This window comes from Capricornis sumatraensis, chromosome 19 (assembly GCF_032405125.1).
Source record: "Capricornis sumatraensis isolate serow.1 chromosome 19, serow.2, whole genome shotgun sequence".
Lineage (NCBI taxonomy): Eukaryota > Metazoa > Chordata > Mammalia > Artiodactyla > Bovidae > Capricornis > Capricornis sumatraensis.
In genome coordinates this window covers 71,698,279-71,720,846 of record NC_091087.1, presented here as the reverse complement: position 1 = coordinate 71,720,846, position 22,568 = coordinate 71,698,279, and the positions used below count along the sequence as shown (strand labels likewise).

Here is a 22,568-nt window from a genome sequence, read left to right as displayed (position 1 = left end):
TCCCTAGGTTGGGAAGATCCCCTGGAAAAGGAAATGGTTACCTTTTCGGTCTTCATCTTACAGGTGTTATGCACCTACTTTGGTTCGAAGCGGAAATAACCAAATTTGTTGTTTACTTCCCCACAATTTTGTGCTCAGGCAAAATCCATGTCCATGAGCTCACCCCTCCCTTAGGCTTCCCCAGAACAGAGTGCCCATCTGATCGAAGGTAGGCAGCAGAAAGTCTGTATGCCGCCCCCTCTTCCCCATCCCCATGGCCTGGCCCCAGCGTGGTCTGAGCTCAAGTCCCATTTTTATTGAAATGTGTACAAGAGCATGGAGGAGACACATCGAAACAGCTGGGACCCCGGGGTGGGCAGGGTGGGGGGGCGGTGGATTGAACCTCTGCCAGGAAGGCTCACCTTGAGCAGGGCTGGTTTCTCAGTCTCCTCGTTGGTTCTGGTCCTGACTGCCAGCCAAGGAGGGAAAGATCCAGACTGGGTGACCCAGGAGGGAAGCATCCTGAGGGGGTCTGGGACAGGGAGAGAGGAGGGGACAGCTGAGCATTCCTCCCAGGGGTGGATGGAGTGGGAGGGGAGGAGGGGCAAAGGGGCTGAGAGTCTCAGGGTCAGAGAAGGGTCAGGAACTAAGCAAATGTGCAGGCTTGAGTCCCTACACACACTTTCAGGGGAGGGGGCATGCAAGGTCCCTGTATGCCCCGGGCATACATATGGTTCTCTTGCATCCCCAGTGCTTGGCATTGAGACCTGGGGCTGGTCTGACACCTGGAGAAATCTGCATATGGACCGGGTGTTAGACACTGGGGAGGCGTCGCTATTGAGCCTGTCCTCTGTGATGAGGTCTTGGTGGTTACACAGAGTGTCCGCATCAGAAAAGCAACCTGAAGGATTTCTGGGTGAAATGACACGGTGGCTTGGACTTGCTTCTGTTCATTTATTTTTGGCTGCACTGGGTCTCGGTTGCTGCAGGCAGGCTTTCTCTAATCGCGGGCAGCAGAGGCTCCTCTCTAGTTGTGGTGCCCGGGCTTCTCCTTGCAGTGGCTTCTCTTGTTGCAGGCCATGGTCTCCAGGAGCGCGGGCTTAGTAGTTGTGAGGCACAGGCTAAGTTGTCCTGCAACGTATGGGATCTTCCCCCACCAGGGATCGAACGTGTGTTCCCTGCATTGCAAGGAGGACTCTTAAACCACGGGAGCACAAAGGAAGCCCCTTGGATTTATTTTTAATGTGCTCCAGTCCCCCCTCCCCATCCACAATCAGGGCAGATAGTAGAAATGAGGGTTTCAGGATATCAATTATTTTTGAAGCTGGGTGAGAGGTTCTCTTTACTTCTGTGCATGTTTGAAATTTTCTATTAAAAAAGTTGAAAACTAGTATGAAGACCCATTGGGAAAGACCCTGATCCTGGGACAGATCGCGAGCAAGAGGAGAAGGGGGCCAGCAGAGGATGAGATGATGGTTGGATGGCATCGTTGACTCAATGGACATGAGTCTGAGCAAACTCAGGGAGATAGTTAAAGGACAGGAAAGCCTGGAGTGCTGCAGGTCATGGATTTGCAAAGAGTCGGACATGACTTGGCAACTGAATAACTATGAAGAGTAGCCTGGAGTCAGTTTCTCCCTAGTAAGAGGCACACACTTATCTGCTCACTTTCACCAAAAAGCTGCCTCCCAGATTCTGCACTGGACGGACTCCCTCTGAAGAAGCCAGGGGGTCTCCACAAATTATTTCTTCTGTGCGCTCTTCTGCGTCAAAGACCAGATGATGGTGTGTTAGTCAGCCAGTCGTGTCCAGCTCTTTGCAACTCCATGGACTGTAGCTCGCCAGCCTTCTCTGTCCATGGAATGTTCCAGGCAAGAAAATACTGGAGTGGGTTGTCATTTCCTTCTCCAGGGGATTTTCTCAACCCAAGGACTGAACTCCTGCATTGCAGGCAGATTCTTTACTATCTCAGCCACCAGGGTAGCCCGTTTCCAAATTACAGAAAAAATGACCAATAGCGCAAAACGCACAACGTCTGGAAGTGCAAGTAAAACGCAAAAAGGGGTGGTGGGGGAAGGCGTGAGAAGATTCCTAAGGGGGCTTTCCACTGAACCACAGACCGCCCCTCCCGCCCTGCTGTTAGGTTGTACTCGCCCAGTGGAAACCACAGATGTAAGCTCACGGATGCCGGGATCTGCTGAACTTCCCCACCACTGGCTCCAGCTGGCCCTGGAGGCCCCCGAGCCCACACTTTCACCCCTGACCTCGTGCCCTCTCTCCTCCATCTGCCGATGCTCTCCTAGCGTGTTTTGATGTGTTTTGATCCCCTGCCCAGCAGCACTCTGCACACAGATGCTGGAAAGCTGTTTGCTTAACAAGTAAAGAGCCCACAGTGGCTCCAGAGCAAGCACCGAGAGTCAAGCCACCCAGCCACTGAGCCATCCTCAGCCCTCAGTGCCGATCTGGTTTCTGCCGCACCCGAGCCCTCTGCTGGCTTTTCTCCTTCCTCTCTGATCACTCGTGTTTTACCCGCCCTCAAAGTCATCCGAGTCCCACTGGCTGGGTTGAAGGACCGCGCCCCCCCCCCCAACCCCTACTCCTTGCCCTGGTTTCCCAGCATCTGCAGATTCAGCCACACCCAGATTCAGCCACTGCCGGCCTCCTGCGGAGAGCGTCACTCACAGTGCGCTCTCCAGCCAGACTTGCGTCCTGCACCTGCTGGCCGGACACCTGCCCCCACTACACCTGGACGTCTCGGAGGGCTCCTGACTTCACCCAACTGCCCCAGGGCCCCCATCATCCTCTTTCAAGCTCGCAGTGCTCCCCACCTTAGTCGACGGCACTGACATCTGCCCAGAGGACAGTCAGGGGCCTGGGCCTCACCCACCGCCCCCACCCCGTCCATCACCAGGCCCGCTGCCGACGTCACCCCAGAAACCTCTCTTGACAATCCATTTGCCTCCCCGCTGTTCACTGCCTGCACCCCAGTCCACGCCACCGTCACTTCACTAAGTTAGAGTCTCAGCCCCTCACCTGTCAGTCTCTGCAGTCAGACTGAGAGCTGATGTGGCCACAGGCCACTGGGAGGAACGCATCTGGCTGTGCTCCTGGGGCCTCCTGTTCCAGCAGAACCCTGGGGTCCTAGGCCTGTCTGCCTGAGAGGTGGTGAGCGGTGGCACATGACTACTGCTCAGTACATTAATGAATACCTGCAAGGCTAATACTGGGCATTATATTGGGCATTTTGTTTAAAATGCAGGCAAGTATGAAGGTGGCAGTAACAGTCTAGATACATGACTTTTCCATTACTGAGCTTCGAAAACAGTGGACATATATAGAAATACAAGGAGATCTTAGAACTTCTAAGTCAATCATGGGCTCCTTTCCCTTCTCTGATCTGGTTATTCCTCAATTATTAATTAAAAAATCATTATTTTTGCCAGTATATACATAACCAAGTGAACTAACAACTGGATGTGACAATTAAGCTGAACTCTTTTCATTTTTATTTTTGGCTGCACTGGGTCTTTGTTGCTGTGAGCGTGCTTTCTCTGGTTGCGGCGAGTGGAGGGCTATTCTTCATTGAGGTGCTAGGACTTCTCACTGCGGTGGCTTCTCTTGTTGCAGAGCAAGGGCTCTAGAGCATGCTGGATCAGCAGTCATGGTGCACAGGCTTAGTCACCCTGAGGCGTGTGGGATCTCCCCAGACCAGGGATCGAACATGTGCCCCCTGCGTGGGCAGGCGGATTCTTAACCACTGGACTACTAGGGAAAGTCCTAAATTGAGTTCTTGAGAGTTATCTAATCTGATGAAAGCTGACACACCATATGCAAACTATAGTTTTATTTGCAAGTGACCCAGGTGAGAAAAAAAAAAAATCTGGATATGACACAATATAGTGTGAATCATATCTAATTTTAAATATTTTAATTTATATACTTTCACGATTATAGGTTCAATAAGAAATTCACTTTTCAGATTTTATTTCATTATAGAATATATTTGATAAGGATACATACAAACAGAATCATCTTTAATACATATTGTTTACTGTTGCCTGGCACTTCCGCAGCAGGCTGGAGATGTAATAAAAAATGCTTCCCAATGTTCAGCTTCACCAGCCACTCTAAACAACCAGTGCTATAGAGTCGACGGTTCAATTTGTGTACTTGCCTAGAACAAGTAAAAATCTTAATAGTCGCCTTTAAGCCTGTTTATTACTCTTTTATTTTAAAATCTGAGATACATTCCCCAATGTAAACAATAGATTTCAATCTGTCACACAATCGAAATGGATAAGGCCTTCTTGACAACGTAAGCCACCTATTGCGTTACCCATCGGAGTGCAGTCCTAGTTCATAGTGTAACAGGCTGTCCACGCACAGAAGACAGGAAGAGAAGCTGCCTTCAGAACCTGGTGGAGCCTTCCAGACTTCTCCCGGCCACGGGTGTATGGTACGCTAGAGAGAGACCTTTGTGACTTGGTCTACTTGGTCTTAAAATACAAATATACAATGTCCATAAGCATTAAAAGAGTAAAGCCTAGCCTGACGTATTTATTATGAATTGCTAAAGTCCTATACAATACCATATCATGCCAATTAATATACAGAGGGAGGTGGCCAACTGTCTCCACCACTCACCCGGGCCTGTGAACGGGGGACAGAGGGGATGAGACTGGTGTAGCGTTAAGCGGCTGACTGCATGTGGTTAGGCAGACAGTCCAGGGACTCCGAAAGGCCTGGCTGGGTACCCTGCTGCAATAGTTAAGTTAATCTGAGGCAGAATTTGCTTGACACGAGAAGAACCCGACCCCTTTTCTCACCTGCCTCCCAGAGGGACGACTGAACGAAACCTTAGAAAATGTCAACCAAATAAAGTCTTATTTGCATTTCCTGATTCAGTTGTGCAGATCAGTTATCCATTCTCTTCTCCATCGATTTATCCTTTTAGGACCAATTAATCAACAGTGATCACGATTCAGTACCTCGTTATCATAAATATGTGACTCAGCAAGCTCGATGGCGAGACACTAAAGCCTATATACAATCTTTGAAAAAGGCATTCTGTGACTGTTTTTGAAGAGTTCATAGAAAAGTTACGAAGGATACGCCAGTCACTTCTCAATGTCACTGTAATGTAAACCGTGGCATCTTTTTTATATTAAATGTTTCATATATTGTACAACGAAAGAGAGACCTGAGCGGCTGACCCGCTGTGACGCTCACCGATCCGCTAAGCTAAGGTAACCGGGAAAGGGCGTGGTTTTCCTGAGGTTTGTGAGGACGTTGCAAAGAAAGCAGGAAACACAGTGACCGGGCGAGAGGCGAGTCTGTGCCCCCGGCCGTTCTGTGCCCCCAGGTGCTTGCCGGGGCTACACGACCCGCCACTGCATGATGCTCGTGTCTTTGCCGCCGGTGGAGACGAGGTGGCTGTCGTCGCAGAGGAAGTCGACGTTGGTGACGTGACTGCTGTGCCCACTGTACACGTGGCTGGGAGCCTGGGAGGAAAGACATGGAGGGCAGTGAATGCTAAGCCCGGGAGGAGGGTCAGAAGTGCCAGAGCACCCGTACATCGAGAGGCCGGTCTTGGGGGGCGGGGACGGGCGTGGGCAAGAAGTTCAGCCCCAGAGGCTGCTGCGCCAGGCACCCCAAAGGAGCGGGAACTGGTTGCAAGGGTGGAGGGTGGAGGGGAGGGGTCTCCCAGAAGGAGAGGTCAGGTCTGGGGAGGACGAGGAGGAGCGGTCCAGGCACTGGCTCAGCTCAGCAGCGTTAGAGTAGAGGGAGCCGTGGTGGAGGGCAGAGGGGTGAGGCCCAGGAAGTGCAGAGAGGGAGGAGCCAGAACCGTGCTGGGGACAGGCTTCTCTGCGGAGGGCAGTTGGCTGATGTCACCGCTGCCTGGTTTGTGCCTGGTGCTGTCACCCTCGATGCCTTTCTATTCAACTACCAGCTGCCCCGTGTCGGGGAGTACACCCTGTCGGGGGCAATCTGAGAAGCAGACTCTACCCGGAACTGTGAGCAGGGGTAGGAGAACAGGTGCACTTTGCCAAAGTCATCGCCGGTCGACAGGAGTTTTTTCTCGTGGGCCCGAGAGGCGGCGTTGATGTCGGTTCCATCCGAGCCTTCTGGCCACACTCCTAAAACAAAGACCCCAGACAGAGCACTGGAAACACGAGGGCCACACTGCGTGGGGACTGGCCACCGAACTCCCATGAGGACAGAAACGTCCCGGATTTAGAAACCAGGTCCAAGGGACACTTTGTCTTGGCTCCCAGCCTCGGTGATCATTTCCCTGCAGGCCACCCCTGGAAATCCCCATGGCAAAGCCTGTTCTGCTGAACGAGAGCTGCAGTAATAGTCCTCCTGGGCTTCCACCTCTCTGGGGCCCCTTCTTGATGCCACAGCAGAAAGTGGGACAGAATCCCTGGTTCTGGACGCAGTGCCTTTCCTTTATCCCCAAAGCATCTGATGGGAAGCTGACTAGTCCTTAGCCTGCAGTTTCATAACTTTTGGGGGCAACTCTTTACATATGAGAGTCTCTCCAAACGACTTCTAACTTCTGAGACTGCCTGTGCCTTTCAGGTGTTCCTTGGTGTCAGCCCTTCATGGCTGCTGCCTGCCTGGTGGCACTGGGCAGGTGGGGGGTCGTCTGCGGTCTCCTGATCATGGCTCCAGAAAACCCTATTAGTCCCAATAACTTTGGATGTGAGAGAGGAGCACACACATGGCTTTCTTAACAGGAAGTCTGGAGTAAACCCAGGGCATTCTAACATTTAACACCAGAAGATGGTGAAACGCCAGCTATAAGGGAACTTGTGGAATTCTGACCGACTTACAGACTTATGGTCCTACATAAAGAATCTCTAGGTACTGCCTTTTCTTTTTAATTCTACTAAATGGTGGCAATTTGTTTTAGATCATTTATGAATATACTCCTAATTTAAACTTTGAAGGTGGTAAAAAATTAGTTTAAGGGTCAAAAAAACACAATCACTCTAACAAGTGACAAATAAACTGATTGGGTGCCATCTGGTTCATTGGGCTTCCCAGGTGGGGCTGGTGGTAAAGAGCCCACCTGGCAGTGCAGGAGACATAAGAACTGTAGGCTGGATCCCTGGCTTGGGAAGATCCTCTGGAGAAGGGCATGGTAACCCACTCCAGTATTCTTTCCTGGAGAATCCCCACGGACAGAAGAGTCTGGCGGGCTACAGTCCATGGCGTCACAGAGAGTCAGACATGACTGAACAGACGGAGCACGCAGGTACATCTGGCTCGTTGATCTCAGAAGTCTGACACAACCTCGTATATGAGGATTCTACAGAATTCTCTCAGGACCCATTGTGTGCAAGAGAAAAGGGCTCTGGTTCTTCTTGCCTGGCCATAGCTGGACAAGCCTGGCCCTTCCCCAGGGCGGCAGGGAGCGTGTCCTGAGTCCCGTGGGGTCCACGCAGCAGCAGAGCAGTGTGAAGCCAACCAAGAAATTCCTTCACTATTGGAAAGTCATTCTCAAAGTAGACACATTTTACGTTGGAACAGGATGAAAGGTGCAGAAACCTTACCGAAGACGTGGAACCCCAGCGTGCAGGTGTACGTGGCCCACTCGATGTCTCTCGTGGTCTCCACACTCACGACTTGCTTACAGGCAGAAGGAACCCCTGGAAGGGCAGACGCAGGTCTGGTGACATCTGGGCCAAAGCCCCCCTCCTCCCCGGGCAAGGCTGGGCCCCCAGAGCCAGGCCCCATCGGCTACAGAGCCCTCTGGGAGAGGGACACCATCCACCTCCCAGTCCCCTGGGGACCGTGCTCACAGCCTAAGCCCCAAGGCCTTGGAGGGGACCCATCTTTCATTTCTTCTATTTCTGCTCGTCTGCTTCTCTGGGTCTGTTCCCCTGTCTGGCTTCTTTTCTTTGATCACCTCTGGTTCCGAGACCTCTGTCTGCTCACTGTCCCCCTGGACACAACTCTGCCCCCTTCTGTCAGGCTCCCCAGCCTTCTCCCAACACAGGCTTGGGGATAGGCATACGCCTGTGCACACACATGCACAAACACACACATGCGTGCACGCACATACACAATCCTTTCAGCTCCAAGTTATGAAAGCTGATGGAAACCGGTCATAACAAGTACCTGAGACCTCACAGGTGATTCGTGTGTTCCTCAGCTAAACCCTCGCTGGAGGAGTTGATCAGTGAGACCATGCTCATACTATGACCAACTCTCATAGAACATGTCTGAGAAGATTCTAGACCCACAGCCCGTCCCTGGAAACCATCCCCCACTTCTGCCCTGCATTGGGCAGGGCCACCTGCCCCGCCTAAGGGAGACCCCTTTCCTCCTCTCTCTCAACAGGGGGGTGCCCACCTCCCCACCCACTGGCTCTTGATGTCTGTGCCCTGGTATCAGAGCCGACATGTCCTTGTCTCCAGAACAGGAAGAGCTGGAACATGCTGTGGGCCACCTGGGACCCCCGTGCTCAGCACATGGCAGGTGCCTGGTGGATGGCAGGGGCACCAGTGCACGGCATGCAGCCTGCACTGCCCATCACTCGCACGTGGCCTGGGCCTGCCCAGGCTCTGACTTGGCCGGGAGAGCCGGGGGGAGAAGGAGCAGGGGCCCCGGGGGCTGCTGTCCACTCAGCAGGGCAGACCTCATGGTGTCAGCTGGGAAGGGTAATCCCTTCACAGGGCTCTCGCCCTCTCGCTGCCACAGCTCTGACCCCTCTTTCTGCCTCTCCCTGCAGGGCCGGGCCTTCCCTCTTCGGGGCCCGACCCCCAAGTATCTCAGTGCCAAGCAGGGGGTTGTCCAGCCTGTCTCCTCTGCTGAGCAGAGGAGGAACTGAGGCGGAGAAACGTGGGCAGGCGGTGGGTTTCTGCAGGAGGCCCCATTTGGAATCAGAGTGGAGCTCCAGGAGGTGTGCACCCGGGCCAGGCCTGGGGAGCCACTCACAGTAGAGGATTTCGTAATCTCCGGAATTCGACACGAGGAACTGTGAGTTGACAGACCAGTCCAGGTGGGTGATGAAGCTGGAATGACCCTGGGAGAGGGAAAACTGGGTGAGCCTCACTCGCCTCACAGATTCCCACCCACGCCGACCGGACGTGTCGAATGACCGCAGAGACCCCCGAGGGGTGACCCGCGTGCTCACCGAGCACTTGCCGACACGAGTGTACTTCCTCCCGTTGTCACTGACTCCATATATGTAGATGCAGTTGTCGTGGGAGCCTATGGCTAAGAAATTCCCATCTGCAAGGAAAGGCAAGGTTACGCTTCATTCATTAAGAATAAGCGTTTTAGCAATGGCAAAGGATAGTGCTAATGGCCATCACAGATGTAGAAAAAATAGCCACGAATTATTTCAGAGAGACAATATTGCTTTTGAATGAACCCGATACCCCGGTGATGGTAATTCAGTCTTAGCCAAGTATTTCCCAGGACTGAAATCGCTTTTTCCGAGAGTGTCCACAGAGCTGAATGTCCTGCGGATCACAGAAGAAGAGTGCTTCCTGAAGCACAGGCATAAGTGTTGAGGCTTAGAAACAACGTCCTACCTGGTTGTTTAGTCACTCAGTTGTGTCCGACTCTTTGCGACCCCATGGACTGTAGCCTGCCAGGCTCCTCTGTCCATGAGATTTCTCAGGCATGAACTCTGGAGTGGGTTGCCATTTCCTTCTCCAGGGGATCTTCATGGACCAGGGATCAAACCCGCATCTCCTGCATTGCAGGCAAATTCTTTATCACTGAGCCACCTGGGAAGCCGCTTACGGCACCCATTTGCCATGAGCATTTCCAGCACACACGTTGTCAGAAAGACTCAGGAACCAACCTGAAGTGGCCAATAATGGATAAATTGTTTCACCTATCATAACCATCACAGATTGAAACATACCAAAAACACTTAAGTTCATAATGACACCGAAGCTACCACCACTAACAACAACTGATCATTGTTAAAGCGAACAGAGAACAAACTCATTATCCTGAAACTGCTAAATAAAGTGAAAGAAACCAAGCGTCTATCTTGACTTCCTATGTGAACTCTGCCATATATCTCTGTCATGCTAACAAAATAGTATACTGTTTAGGTAACAAAGAGGTATTAACATTATGGATGAAGAGAAGTCACTCTTCATAGATGTATTATACCTGACAAATGAAGAAAGGCTAAAATAGGAAAACCAATCATCAGCCTCTGTTTAGGGATCGAGTGTTGTGCAGCGATGGCCCTAAAAGCACAGAAAGCGAGATGAGCAGGCTCCTGAGTCTCGGGTAGGAGGAAGAGACCGGATGCACTGAGCCGGAAGAGGGTCTGGATTCCAACTGACTTTACAGGAAATACGGGGACAGATGGACGTGTGGGGACGGGGGGACATGTGAGGGCAGACAGAGGTGTGAGGACAGAGGGCTGTGTGAAGCACAGAGATGCACTCAGCGAAACCCAGGGTGTGGAAATTGCTCCAGGAAAAACGAGCTTTTTCAACACATAAACCACAAGCGAGGATGGCGTGTGTGTCAGAGAGAGAGACAGAGAGACAGACAGAGACAGAGAGAGGAGGAGGGAGGGAGCACGTATGGATTAAAAAGACTTATAAGTACAAAAGGGGCTTCCCCGGTGGCTCAGACAGTAAAGAATCCGCCTGAAATGCAGGAGACCCGGGCTCGATCTCTGGGCCGGGAAGATCCCCTGGAGGAGGGCATGGCAACCCACTCCAGTGTTCTTGCCTAGAGAATCCCATGGACAGAGAAGCCTGGTGGGCTACAGTCCTTGGGGTCACAAGGAGTCGGATACAACTGAGTGACTAACATGAGTACAAAATGGACATATGATGACTTCCCTGAGGTCCAGTGGTTGGGACTCTGTGCTTTCACTGCCAAGGACCTGGGTTCATTATCTGGCTAGGGAGCTAAGACCCCCTGAGCTGCTTGGCATAGCCAAAAAAAAAAAGCCCAGCCAAAATTGACATATGATCAATGTTCTCAGCATTATTGATAACAGCCAGAACACAGAAACAATTCCATGTTCTCTGTTAAGTGGACAAAGCAAACCCGCTACACGCTAAAACGGGATACTATCTAGACGTCAAAAGGGGATAAACTACTGATACATATACAGTAACATGAACAATCTCACAAACATTATTCTAAGTAAAAGAAGCCAGATGCAACGGGCTACGTGCTGTAGGACTCCACTGATAGTAAATGCCCAGAAAAGGCAATTTATAGACACAGAACAGCAAATCCATGGTTGCCTAGAGCTGGGACTGGGAGTGGAGATGAGTTACTGATGGGCAGGAAAGGACCTTTTGGGGGTGATGGAAAGGTTCTAAAACTGGATGGTGGTGATGGCTACACTGCTCTACAGATTTACTAAGAATCACCGATTGTACATTCATAAATGGTAAACTATTGTATGTAAATTATACCTTAATAAAGCTGTTAAAAGTCCTCATCTTTTTTGGTTTCTCTCTCTCCATATATATACAGTTCTCTCTCTCCATATAAAGATATATGTGTATATATATTTGACTCCACCAGGCGTCTTGTGGAATCTCACTCCTCTGACCAGGCACAGGGAACACAGGGTCCTGACCACTCCCCCACCAAGGAAGTCCCCAGATCCCTCCATATGTTAACAGGAACAGAGGAAAGGAGAAGACCTCTGGGACCGGGCTTCAAACAACATGGGAGGGGCCAGTGGGTGGAGCTATGGGTGAATAAAGGGCTGAACGCTGAAGCTGGGGAATAGGTACCTGGAACTCACTACGCTCTTCTAGTTTTGTCCATGCTTGAAAATTTTCCACAACAGAGTTAAAACCAAAAAACAAAACACCCAGGCAACCTGCTCCAAAAGCATCTGTCAAGAAGGCCCGAGTGGGGACGTCCCTGGCGGTCCAGTGGTTGCCAGTCTGCCTGCCAGTGTGGGGACCTGGGTTCGATCCCTGGTCAGGGAACTAAGATCCCACACACCATGAGGGTAACTAAGCCTGTGTGCCGTCACTAGAGAGAAGTCTGTGTGCCTCAGTGAAAGATCCTGATTACCGCAGCTGGACCTGATGCAGACAAATAAAAAAATACTAAAAAAAAACCACGGGTGCACGAGAAGCTGTTATAAATGTTAACACAGGTTCTTCTTGACATGCAGAAACAGATAAAACCACACAAGCACAGTGCTCCAAAGGAGGGAGGGGGAGAGCCCCCAGGTGTCACAATTACATACAGATGCACTGTAAATTTCACTCTGGAGGGGGCTTGTGAATGTTTTTCTTTAGAGACATCTATGCAGGGCTTTATCTCTTGGAGTTTTACAGTGAACGGTCCGTATTCTAACCTGGTGAGTAACGCATCACGGAGAGCTGTTCATTTCCATCTGTGTGGACAGTGACCAGGTCTTTCGTTTCTGTGTCAAACACAAACCACCTGCGTAAACATGAGGAAAAGTACAAATCAGTTGCGTAGTGAGAATGTGAAGTCAGACTATGACAGTCACAGCCAGGCTATTAAAAACGATTAAGAGCTTAAAAATGCTCTGTATTTGCTTATTCCCAGCTTCCGTGTAAAGAAAATTTCCTGCATGTGAACATTTCCGAAAGAAAGGAGCAGCTGACTGGCTATCATGGGAAAGAATTTAGCTACTGACGTCATGGCAGGGCTCCTCAATGTTAGAGTTTTTTCATTTACATATGAAAGCAGAGAAAACCCTGGGCAGGGAAGATGGACCAGCATCTAACCCCGGGCCTGTGGCCAGAGCAAGCGGCAAGGGGGCCACTGTATGAGCTTACCGAGAGATCTGGCCCGGGGCAGGCAGAAAGGGTCCAGCAGGCTGGGGGCAGGACAACCTCAGGGCTGACGCAAGCAGAGCTGGGTCAGCCTCTGACCTGCGAAGCTGGTGTGCAACCAGCAGGTGAAAGAAATGACTCAGAGGATGGCAGCAGGGTGAGTAGAGGACTGGTCTTTGAATTAAGTTTCTCTGGGCTCAGTTTCCTCAACTGTAAGGTAAGGGCCCAGAATGGCTTTGCAGGCTCAGGATCCAACCAGTCAAATTATAACTGGACTTGGAAATGCTCCGAATCCTCTAATTAGGACACGGTGCTTGGTCAGGATGTGAAATGGTGCAGATTGAACTCTCCTGCCCATACGTTTTCAGGTGGCGGCAGGAGTGTTTTCAGGGGTGAAAAGGAACAAGGACACCCTGCTGCTGCCGTTGCAAACTTTGATGCCATCCATTCATCAGCGTGCCCACCGAGCCAGTGTCGCTATCCACTCCGGGCCCTAATCAGCACCACTCAATGGGGCTGGGTGGCCCCTGACCCCTGGATTTGGCTTCTCAGCTTTGCTTCTTTGCTACTTTCTGTGTTAGTGTTAGTCGCTCAGTCGTGTTCGACTGTGCAGCACCATTAACTGTAGCCCTACAGGCTCCTGTCTGTGGGATTTTCCAGGCAAGAATATGGGAGTGGGTTGCTATTTTCTTCTCCACATTTATCTTTAATGTGCGATTTAACCTGAACACAGATCAGAATATAAGCAGCAGAGAGACGGTAGGGACTAGCTACGCCTCTAAACACCGTGTTAAGCTTCCCCACTGAGAGCTAAGCGCAGGACCACGACTAGAGGTGGGGGAAGCAGGAACGGAGGGGAGGGATGCGGAGACGCGCGTCCATCCCTCTTCCACCCACAGGACGCTGTCTGTGATTTTGACCGTCTGGCCTCGTTCCATGCTCTGTCCTGCCACAGAGTCAGCATGCAGCTGATGACGATAACTGGCTGGCGGCCATTCATCAGAGCCTGCTTGAGTCAGAAGCTTCAGTGGTCTCTAAGAGAGGTCAGAGGAGTGTGCATGTGCGTGTGTGTGCATGTATGTGGGCATGCACACGTGTGTGGCTTTGCAGAATTCATGAAGAATTCTGTTGGATAGGTGCTCAACTCTCAAAATGTTGCCACCTATGACTTAAGAGTGGCAACTCTTTCTTTATACACGTGCTACAGTCCTAACAACATAATCTAAGTGGTATGCTCGCTTCTGAAGCATGTACAATGTACACTGTACAATATTATGCAAGTTACAAGTATACAATACAGTGATTCACAATTTGTAAAGCTTATACCCCATTTATCATTATTATAAGATATCGACTATGCTCCCTGTGCTGTATAACAGATCCCTGTAGCGACTTTATACTGAACAGTTCCTATTCTTACTCCCCAAGCCCTGGGTGCCCCTGCCCACTTTCCTGTGCACGAGGGGCACAGTCTTTGGAGAGCAGGAAGCACTAATAGTATGTGAATCAAGCTACAGTAAGTGTAGACAGCATCACAGACAATACAGAAGCAGAATCAACCTTATAAAACAATGACAATAATAACCACCAAAGCTGCCTGCCAGGCAACCCCAGGGGCCGCTTCATATTCTATCTCCCTTAATCATACGTGTTTGGCAAGGCACATATACTGCCACCATTCACAGAGGAAGAAACAAACAGAGAGGTCACGTAACCGGCTCAAAGACACACTGCGGTAGGTGGTGAAGCTGGGATTCAGGCACAGATCTGCCGCCCGGCCTATCGGAGGCACTCGGCAAGTGAGGGTTAGCTGAGTCAAACACGAGGCTCAGGGACTGGGCAGTTTTTAAAATTTTGAAAGGCAGCAGGAAAAAGCATCGTAAAACCCTCAATGTTTTGACACCAAGAAGCCCCACAACCGTCTGCACGTGGGGGTGGGGCCTCCTCCGGGAGATGGGACCACAGCCAACTTTAGGTTTTCCCAAGGTCCGAAAAGGGAAGGACCACTGTCTCAGGTTTCACTTCCGAGTTCTGACGTTAATTCCTAGGCAGTCATTAGATGTTGAGCGAGGCAGCCAAGGGCTACCCTGACCGGTCGTTGGGGAAACACAGACAACAAGCCTCTTTCCCGTGAACTCTGAAAGCACACGCCACATCGACACGCACTTACCTCCCAGTCAGTGTTCCGACTGCAACCACAGACCCTGAAGGATGAAAACCAGAAGACTGAGCTGGATCCTAAAATGTTGTAAAGGAAGTATAAATTGATGGCCAGACACAGCGCGATTACATAAACACACACACAAGCACAGCTCTAATCCCTAGGGCTACGTGGCCCCATTAAAAAAAAAACCTCTTCTTTTTTTTTTTTTTCTTTAGAGAGGAAAATGCTTCCCTACTTTAATGGAGGTCATGTCTCAAAAATAATACAATTTTATCTTTTTATAATTTTTCTTTCTGTCTTAAGTTTTTTTTAAAAAAATTTTTGACTGCGTCTTGTGCCAAGAGGTATCTCAGTTCCCTGACCAGGGATTGAACCCACGTCCTTTGCAGTGGAAGTGTGGAGTCCCACGCACTGGACTACCAGGAAAGTCTCTCTCATTCTATCTTCAAAGTAGAAAGTGAAAGTCGCTCAGTCATGTCTGACTCTTTGCGACTCCATGGACTATATAGTCCATGAAATTCTCCAGGCCAGAATACTGGAGTGGGTAGCCTTTCCCCTCTCCAGGGGATCTTCCCAACCCGGGGATTGAACCCAGGTCTCCTGCACTGCAGATGAATTTTTTACCAGCTAAGCCACCAGGGAAGCCCAAGAACACTGGAGTGGGTAGTCTATCCCTTCTCCGGTGGATCTTCCCGACCCGAACTAGGGAATCGAACTGGGGTCTCCTGCAGTGCAGGCGGTTTCTTTACCAACTGAGCTGTGAGGGAAGTCCATTCTATCTTATATCCTTTCATATCTACAGTAATCAGATGACAGATCAACAAGAAAGGCTCTTCCTCCAAGTCTTGGAAGTCCCTTTGGTTGAGCCCCCGTGCTGAATGGGAAGCTTTGCTCCATCTGTCTGGAAATATGACCCCTGCACCCAAGGCCAGCACCGGATGAGCACCTCCCAGCGGGTGCAGGGCACCTGGCAACCCGCAAGGGCTCTCGAGATGAGCGAGGCACATGCCAGACTTGGCGCCAGGGAGACACGCGCGGGTTCATTACTAACAAGGTGGAGCAAGGCTGATGGGAAAGATAAAGCACAACGGAGTGGGAGCGCTAGGTGACGTCAGACGGGGAGCTGGGCTGCGGCATCCTGGCGCTGCAGGCCCTTGACTCGGGCCTTCTGATACAGGAAGAAGTGCCACTGCTGAAGGCGGACGTGGACACACCAGCATTTATTTGGATGGGGTCTTAAGGGGACAAGAATACGATCAAGGACGTAGAAGCAACACAGTTTGGAGCAGAGTGCTGGAGAAGACTCGAGAGCCCCTTCGACTGCAAGGAGATCAAACCAGTCAATCTTAAAGGAAATTAGTGCTGAGTAGTCATTGGAAGGACTGATGGTAAAGCTGAGGCTCCAATCCTTTGGCCACCTGATGGGAAGAGCCGACTCACTGGTAAAGACCCTGATGCTGCGTAAGATTGAGGGCAGGAGGAGAAGAAGGTGACAGAGGATGAGATAATTGGATGGCACCACCGACTCTATGGACATGAATTTGAGCAAACTCCGGGAGATAGCGAAGGACAGGGAAGCCTAGCAAGGTGCAGTACACGGGGTCGCAGAGACCTGGACATGACTTGGAAACTGAACAACAATAATAAGGGAGAGTCACTGGTGTTTCAATGCAGGACCTACAGGGTAGGGAACGGGAAACGATATGGATGATGCTAGTAAAGTGGGCTGCATGGCCAGGTCAAGCTCCGTGATCACCAGGAAAGACACAGTGAGACAGACTCTTTCCTTTCACTGAAAAGAGTGATGTGATTGAATCTGTGTTTTAGGTGACTTGGTAGGAGTACTCAGGATGAACTGAAATGAAAAGAGATTAATCACAGGAAGACCAAGAAAGCAGTAACCCTGGATGTGGAAATGGAGGCACTGAGATGCCACCGGATAAACTGGAAAAAAAAAGAGAGAAAGAGAGACAGGAAGGAAACTGCAGGGACTGATTATATTGTGTGCTAAGTCACTTCAGTCATGTCCAACTTCTTGTGACCTCCATGGACTACAGCCGCCCAGGCTCCTCTGTCTCTGGGATTCTCCAGGCAAGAATACTCCAGTGGGTTGCCAATCCCTTCTCCAGGGGATCTTCCTGACCCAGGGATCGAACCCACATCTCTTATATCTCCTGCACTGCAGGTGGGGTTCTTTACCACTAGTACCACCTGGGAAGCCGGATTACATTCCTGCCATGCTTTTCCGAAGTGGGAGCGGTGATGAAGCTCGGGGCCTCCACAGACAGAAATCACGTGCACTGGAGGCTTTACTGTGCAGCTCATTTGAGGCTCGTGATGTTTTGAGAGGAAGATACTTGAGTGCGTCTGCCCAGTCACACGGCCAGTGAGCGAAGGAGCTAGGGCTTAAGATCTTCTTGGTGTTCGGTTTAGCACCCATGCTGTGATGCCAGGCTGGGTGGGTTGACAGTCTGGTGCTGGAGTAGCTGGCAAGGCTCTCAGCCAGGTTGCCATGTGGACGGAGGCTGCAGGGAAGGTCACTCTCCCGGACCACTGTTGTGGATTCCCGGTTGCCAGCTGTGCACCAACCCCTCTGGTGCCGGAGTCACCTCCCCACGGCCCATCATCCCAGTGTTCAACATCCCCAGTGACCAGTCACCTCCATTCACTTGCAGATTTCCTCCAAAAGCGAAGGGCTGAAACATGGACCCAGCACACGAAGTGCCGGCGACTCCATGGGTGTCGAGAGGACTCGTGGCGGGGTCTGCAGAGGGGCTGCCCCTCACCCAGGCTGTCATGTGTCATGAATGGTGAAAGCAACACGGGAAGTGCTTTGAATCACTACAGATGCAGCAGAAGACACTGGCGTCGGATGTGAACCGAGCGGGGTGTAAACACTGATCTTGCCAAGCCATCTGACTTCTCTGAGAGCCAATCTCCTAATCACTAAAATCAAGGTTAAAAACTTCACCTTGCAAGGCTGCTGTCAGGATGAGCAGTAACACATTGCAAGGCTCAGTGTGCAAACAGTGCTCAATAAATGCCGACACTGCTGCCTGGCACCTAGGGAGAGGATCCTTCAGCACTCTGATGTATGATCGGAGTTCCTTTTGCAAACTCAGAGACGTGCTGACTTTAAACTTGACCTGTACCATCAAACTCAAAGTGCAGAGATAAACTGGATGCTGTTAGAACAGCTAATCCATTCCCATCAAAGAGGTGTTCTGTAAATAGAATACAGGCTCCTAACAAGGGTTCCTCAGCTTTTCAGCCAGAAGAGACTACACTCAGCAATCCCAACAACCAATCACAAAGGTGTATGTGCTGTCTGAAAAGGCACTGGTAAACTTCAGAAATACATGAATGAGACCCCTTGAGGTGGTGTTTAAAGCAATGTAATTTGAAGGCGATAAATTAAGTGACACTTTCTTTGGGACAAATTTATATCACCATTAATCTCATGCAAAAAAAAAATAAACCAATGTGTTGCAGATGAATTTTTATAAGAAAGATGGACTAGGACATGCAGGCCTACCTCTATAACTTTGTCCCAGATGGGCCGGTGGTCAACAGCGTCCCACAGGGTGGCGTGCCTGTCGTGCCCACAGGTCAAGAACTGAGGTTTGGAGGCATGGATGGCCAGGCCCCAGAGCTCATCAGTGTGACCCTGCAAAGAACCGAGACAGACGGACGCCCCTGAAACATCACCACCTGCACGCGGGGGCCCCACAGAGCACCACGGCTCACCGTAGGCTCTGGAACTGTTCCCGTCCACTTCTCTTCCTCCCACTGAAGCTGAGGAAGGGGATGTTAATATAAAACACAGGAAGAATCTCCTCTTTGTAATGCTGTCTTATGAAAGTGAAGGTGTTAGTTGCTCCTTTGTATCCGACTCTCTGTGACCCCGTGAACTGTATAGCCTGCCAGGCTCCTCTGTCCATGGGATTCTCCAGGCAAGAATACTGGAGTGGGTTACTATTCCCTTCCGCAAGGGATCCTCCCAACCCAGGGATTGAACCTGGCTCTCCTGCATTGCAGGCAGATTCTTGGCCATCTGAGCCACCAGGGAGGCCCTGTCTTATATTCTACAACATGAAGATGTTTGATGCCTACCTGAGTGATGGGTGTGAAGTCCCCCGACAGCGTCCCCTGCAGAACAAAGTTTCTGGTCGTGCCTATCAATATCACATCGCCTTTTCCTTCGGCCACTGTCCGTATGGGGCCAAACTGTTCTGGAATCTGCATGCAGAAGATTTCAGGTGTCATTTAATTACTAGTTCAAGACATATGTTTACTTATCATGATAACAGCTCCTATCATAATGACACACACACACACACACACGTAACAAGGAGACAAAGTACTTGAGTGAATGATCCAAACCCCAAATCTTATGTTTAAATTCCAAACATTTTATATACCTTAAAAGAATGAGCAAGAGTAAGGTTGTAAAAAAAAAAAAAAAAAAAAGGAACAGCTAGGTGTTCTTTGGTGACTTAGATGGGTGGGATGGGGATGGAGGGGTGGCAGGGAGGTCCAAGAGGAAGGGGCCGTATGTATAGGTGAAGCTGAGTCACTCTGTTATATAGCAGAAAATAACACAATGCTGTAAAGAATTATACTCCAACTGGAAAAAAAAAAAAAAAACCTACAATGAGGCACTTTTTTTCTGGACAAAATAAAAAAATAAAAAAGACTACTGGGTACTTTACTCTTTACTTGTTATGACTTCTGATAGCAGAAACAGGTAAAATTTAAGGAGTAAGGAATATGTAACATGCTGTAATAAGAGTTCTTAAAAATTTATTGTAACTTGCAATGGTAAGTCCTTTGGCAATTTTATTTAGTTTTGAAATCCACTGCTCATGCTGGTACACATGTGATTAAGTGTTAATAAAAACGATTTCAAAATACATCATTCAAGGACAATTTGCTATGGTAAAATAAGCAGAGTTTCTTGTACTTTTTCAAAAGAACAAAAATCACAGCCTGGGTCGACTCCAGGCACTGTGGTTCTGGGATGGTAAAGAGTGGCCTGTTCTCATACAAACTTTTTACAAGTGGGTTAGCATAGATCTGAGAAAAGATGATAACAATCCATGCTGATAAAGAATTATAAATACTTAAAAATGGTGAGTATCTTCCATAATACTGGATGAGGCTTTGGATTATTTCTTAGGATTCCAATGCTACTTAGGTTCAAAAAAATGCTGGTCAAATATTATTATAAAAAATGCTACCACAATTAAAGTCTCCATGAAAAGAAAGTGATTTCCAAAACTCACTTCCTCCTTTATGAAGAGCAGTAATCAGCAAAACAAAATTCTCACACTGTCAGAGCAAGTGTGATGATGTCATTGTGCTGTGGGCATCTGAATTAGAAAGCTATGGTTTTTCCAGTAGTCATGTGCAGATGTGAGAGTTGGACCATGAGAAAGGCTGAGAGCCGAAGAAATGATGCTTTTGAACTGTGGTGCTGGAGGAGACTCTTGAGAGTCCCTTGGACTGCAAGGAGATCCAACCAGTCCATCCTAGAGGAAGTCAACCCTGGATATCCACTGAAAGACTGATGCTGAAGCTCCAATACTTTGGCCACCTGATACCAAGAGCTGACTCACTAGAAAAGACTCTGATGCTGGAAAGATTGAGGGCAGGAGGAGAAGCGTGTGACGGAGGATAACATGGTTGGATGGCATCATCAACTCAGTGGACATGAATGTGAGCAAACTCCGGGAGATCGTGAAGGACACAGGAGCCTGCATGCTGCAGTCCATGGGGTTGCAAAGAGTTGGACACAACTTAGCAATTAAGCAACAATAAACTTCTACAAGGTGACCACACTGTGCTAGAGGGGAAGGCCCTCAACCTTCAGACTGACGCCAACCTCGATTTCTGTCTGCTCATAATTTCCCAGGGCCTGGGGAAGAAAATTCAGCGTGTAGAAGGAATATTGAATTTCTTGCCTCTGCCTCCTATTAGAGTCCAGGGTTGCTAATTAGGTAATAAGGAGGTGAAAGAAATGCCAAAAGAAGTCGGAGCTCTAGAGACAGTGTTGGTGTTCAGTCACGTTCAAAGCAGATACTCAGAAAATTAGTTCCAAGTGATGGTGTCTCCAAAGCAACATGCTGGCAATTACAGGGAAAAGACAATACATATTTTAAGGATTAATCAAAATGTGGACAATACTCCCTTATAAGATTGGTTCTATGATAATTCTCTAGACGTGAAATGGGACCGCCTCACATTTTATAAATCGAATTCCATTTTAGTAAACTGCCTTCATGATTTTATATAAGATGTTACCCCATTTAGTAAAATTTTATCAGAACAGTTTTCAAAATGGTAAGCAAAAGATTTCGAACTCATAAGGAAACTGGCTGACATCACAGTTTAAGGTTTAAAACGAGTGTCGGCAGTGTGACGTGCTGTCTCACCTCGGTTTTATGAAGCTTCTGGTAATTTCCATCCCAAGAAATGAGCTTGCGGTCCTTCCCTCCTCCTGACACAAGCGTGCCGTCCCTTAACATACAAAGTGCGAAAATACCGCCCTCGTGGGCTCCTTGAACCGCGTAGCTTATTCGATTCGTACCTAAACACAGCGAGAAAACCACACTTAGTTGTCCAAGGGCTTAGGACGTTGTCCAAGGGCTCACCTCTGCCCATCTCATTTTTTGTTTTAAAATGAGATATTATCAGTTAGAACATCAATGCAGTGTGACTCTATAAAGGATTCAATTTCTGCATGTTCTCAGAGCACTAGACAAACATGAGACAAACGTGGAGAGAGGAATGGCTACCCACTCCAGTGTTCCTGCCTGGAGAATTCCACGGACAGAGGAGCCTGGCGGGCTACAGTCATGAGGCCGCAAAGAGTTGGACACGACTAAGCGGCTAACACAGACAGACATGAACTGGGTTACTTTCTAATCAAAGAACTCAGGGCGAGGTGGAGGGGAGGATGAACTGGGAGCCTGGAGTCAGCAGATGTAAACGATCACATATTGGATGGATACAGTTCTACTGTAGAGGGGCAGGGAACTGTGTTCAATATCCGCTGACAAACCAGGACGGAAAAGAGTATGAAAAAGAATACACAGGGCTTCCCTGGTGGCTCAGTGGTAAAGAATTCGATAAAGAATTCGCCTGTCAATGCAGGGGACACGGGTTTGATCCCTGGTCCTGGAAGATCCCACGTGCCTCAGAGCAACGAAGCCTGTGCACCCACAACCACTGAAGCCCGGGTACCTAGACTCTGTGCTCCGCAACAAGAGAAGCGACCGCAGCACAGAGACAGTAGCTCCCGCTCGCCCCAGCTAGAGAATGAAGACTCAGCACGGCCAGAAAAATAATAAAAAGAGGACATATATATATACACACATACATATGTACAACTGCATCTCCTTGCTATATAGCAGAACTTAACAGCACTGTAAACCAACCATACTTCATTAAATTAAGAAATAATAAAGGAGAACATGCCAAGATGAAGCATATAGTGTGCTGGGTGTCCCTGGACAAATGGCCTGATTGCTCTGCCTCAGTTTCCTCCTTTGTGTCATGGGGCTGCTGCTTTTCCACGGCACCACTTTCAGGGTGCAATGAACCCGTGTGTGTACAGAGCCCGTGGCGTTCAGAGTAGCAGCGGTACTACC

General features: G+C 49.5%; 1 protein-coding gene across 2 annotated transcripts in view; it reads right to left on the bottom strand.

Moving 5' to 3' along the window:
• Positions 1-4,014: 4,014 nt before the first annotated feature.
• EML1 (EMAP like 1) overlaps positions 4,015-22,568 on the bottom strand; it is a 132,113-nt gene continuing 113,559 nt past the window's right edge. For both annotated transcript variants that reach the window (XM_068991382.1, XM_068991383.1), the window contains 10 exons: positions 21,351-21,505; positions 19,030-19,155; positions 18,452-18,583; positions 14,923-14,990; positions 12,305-12,393; positions 9,125-9,222; positions 8,926-9,013; positions 7,539-7,634; positions 5,986-6,116; positions 4,015-5,480 (listed from right to left, as the gene is read on the bottom strand). In XM_068991382.1, the coding sequence (XP_068847483.1) occupies positions 5,355-5,480; positions 5,986-6,116; positions 7,539-7,634; positions 8,926-9,013; positions 9,125-9,222; positions 12,305-12,393; positions 14,923-14,990; positions 18,452-18,583; positions 19,030-19,155; positions 21,351-21,505 (1,109 nt within the window). In that variant the 3' untranslated portion in view covers positions 4,015-5,354. The remainder of the gene's footprint in view (positions 5,481-5,985; positions 6,117-7,538; positions 7,635-8,925; positions 9,014-9,124; positions 9,223-12,304; positions 12,394-14,922; positions 14,991-18,451; positions 18,584-19,029; positions 19,156-21,350; positions 21,506-22,568) is intronic.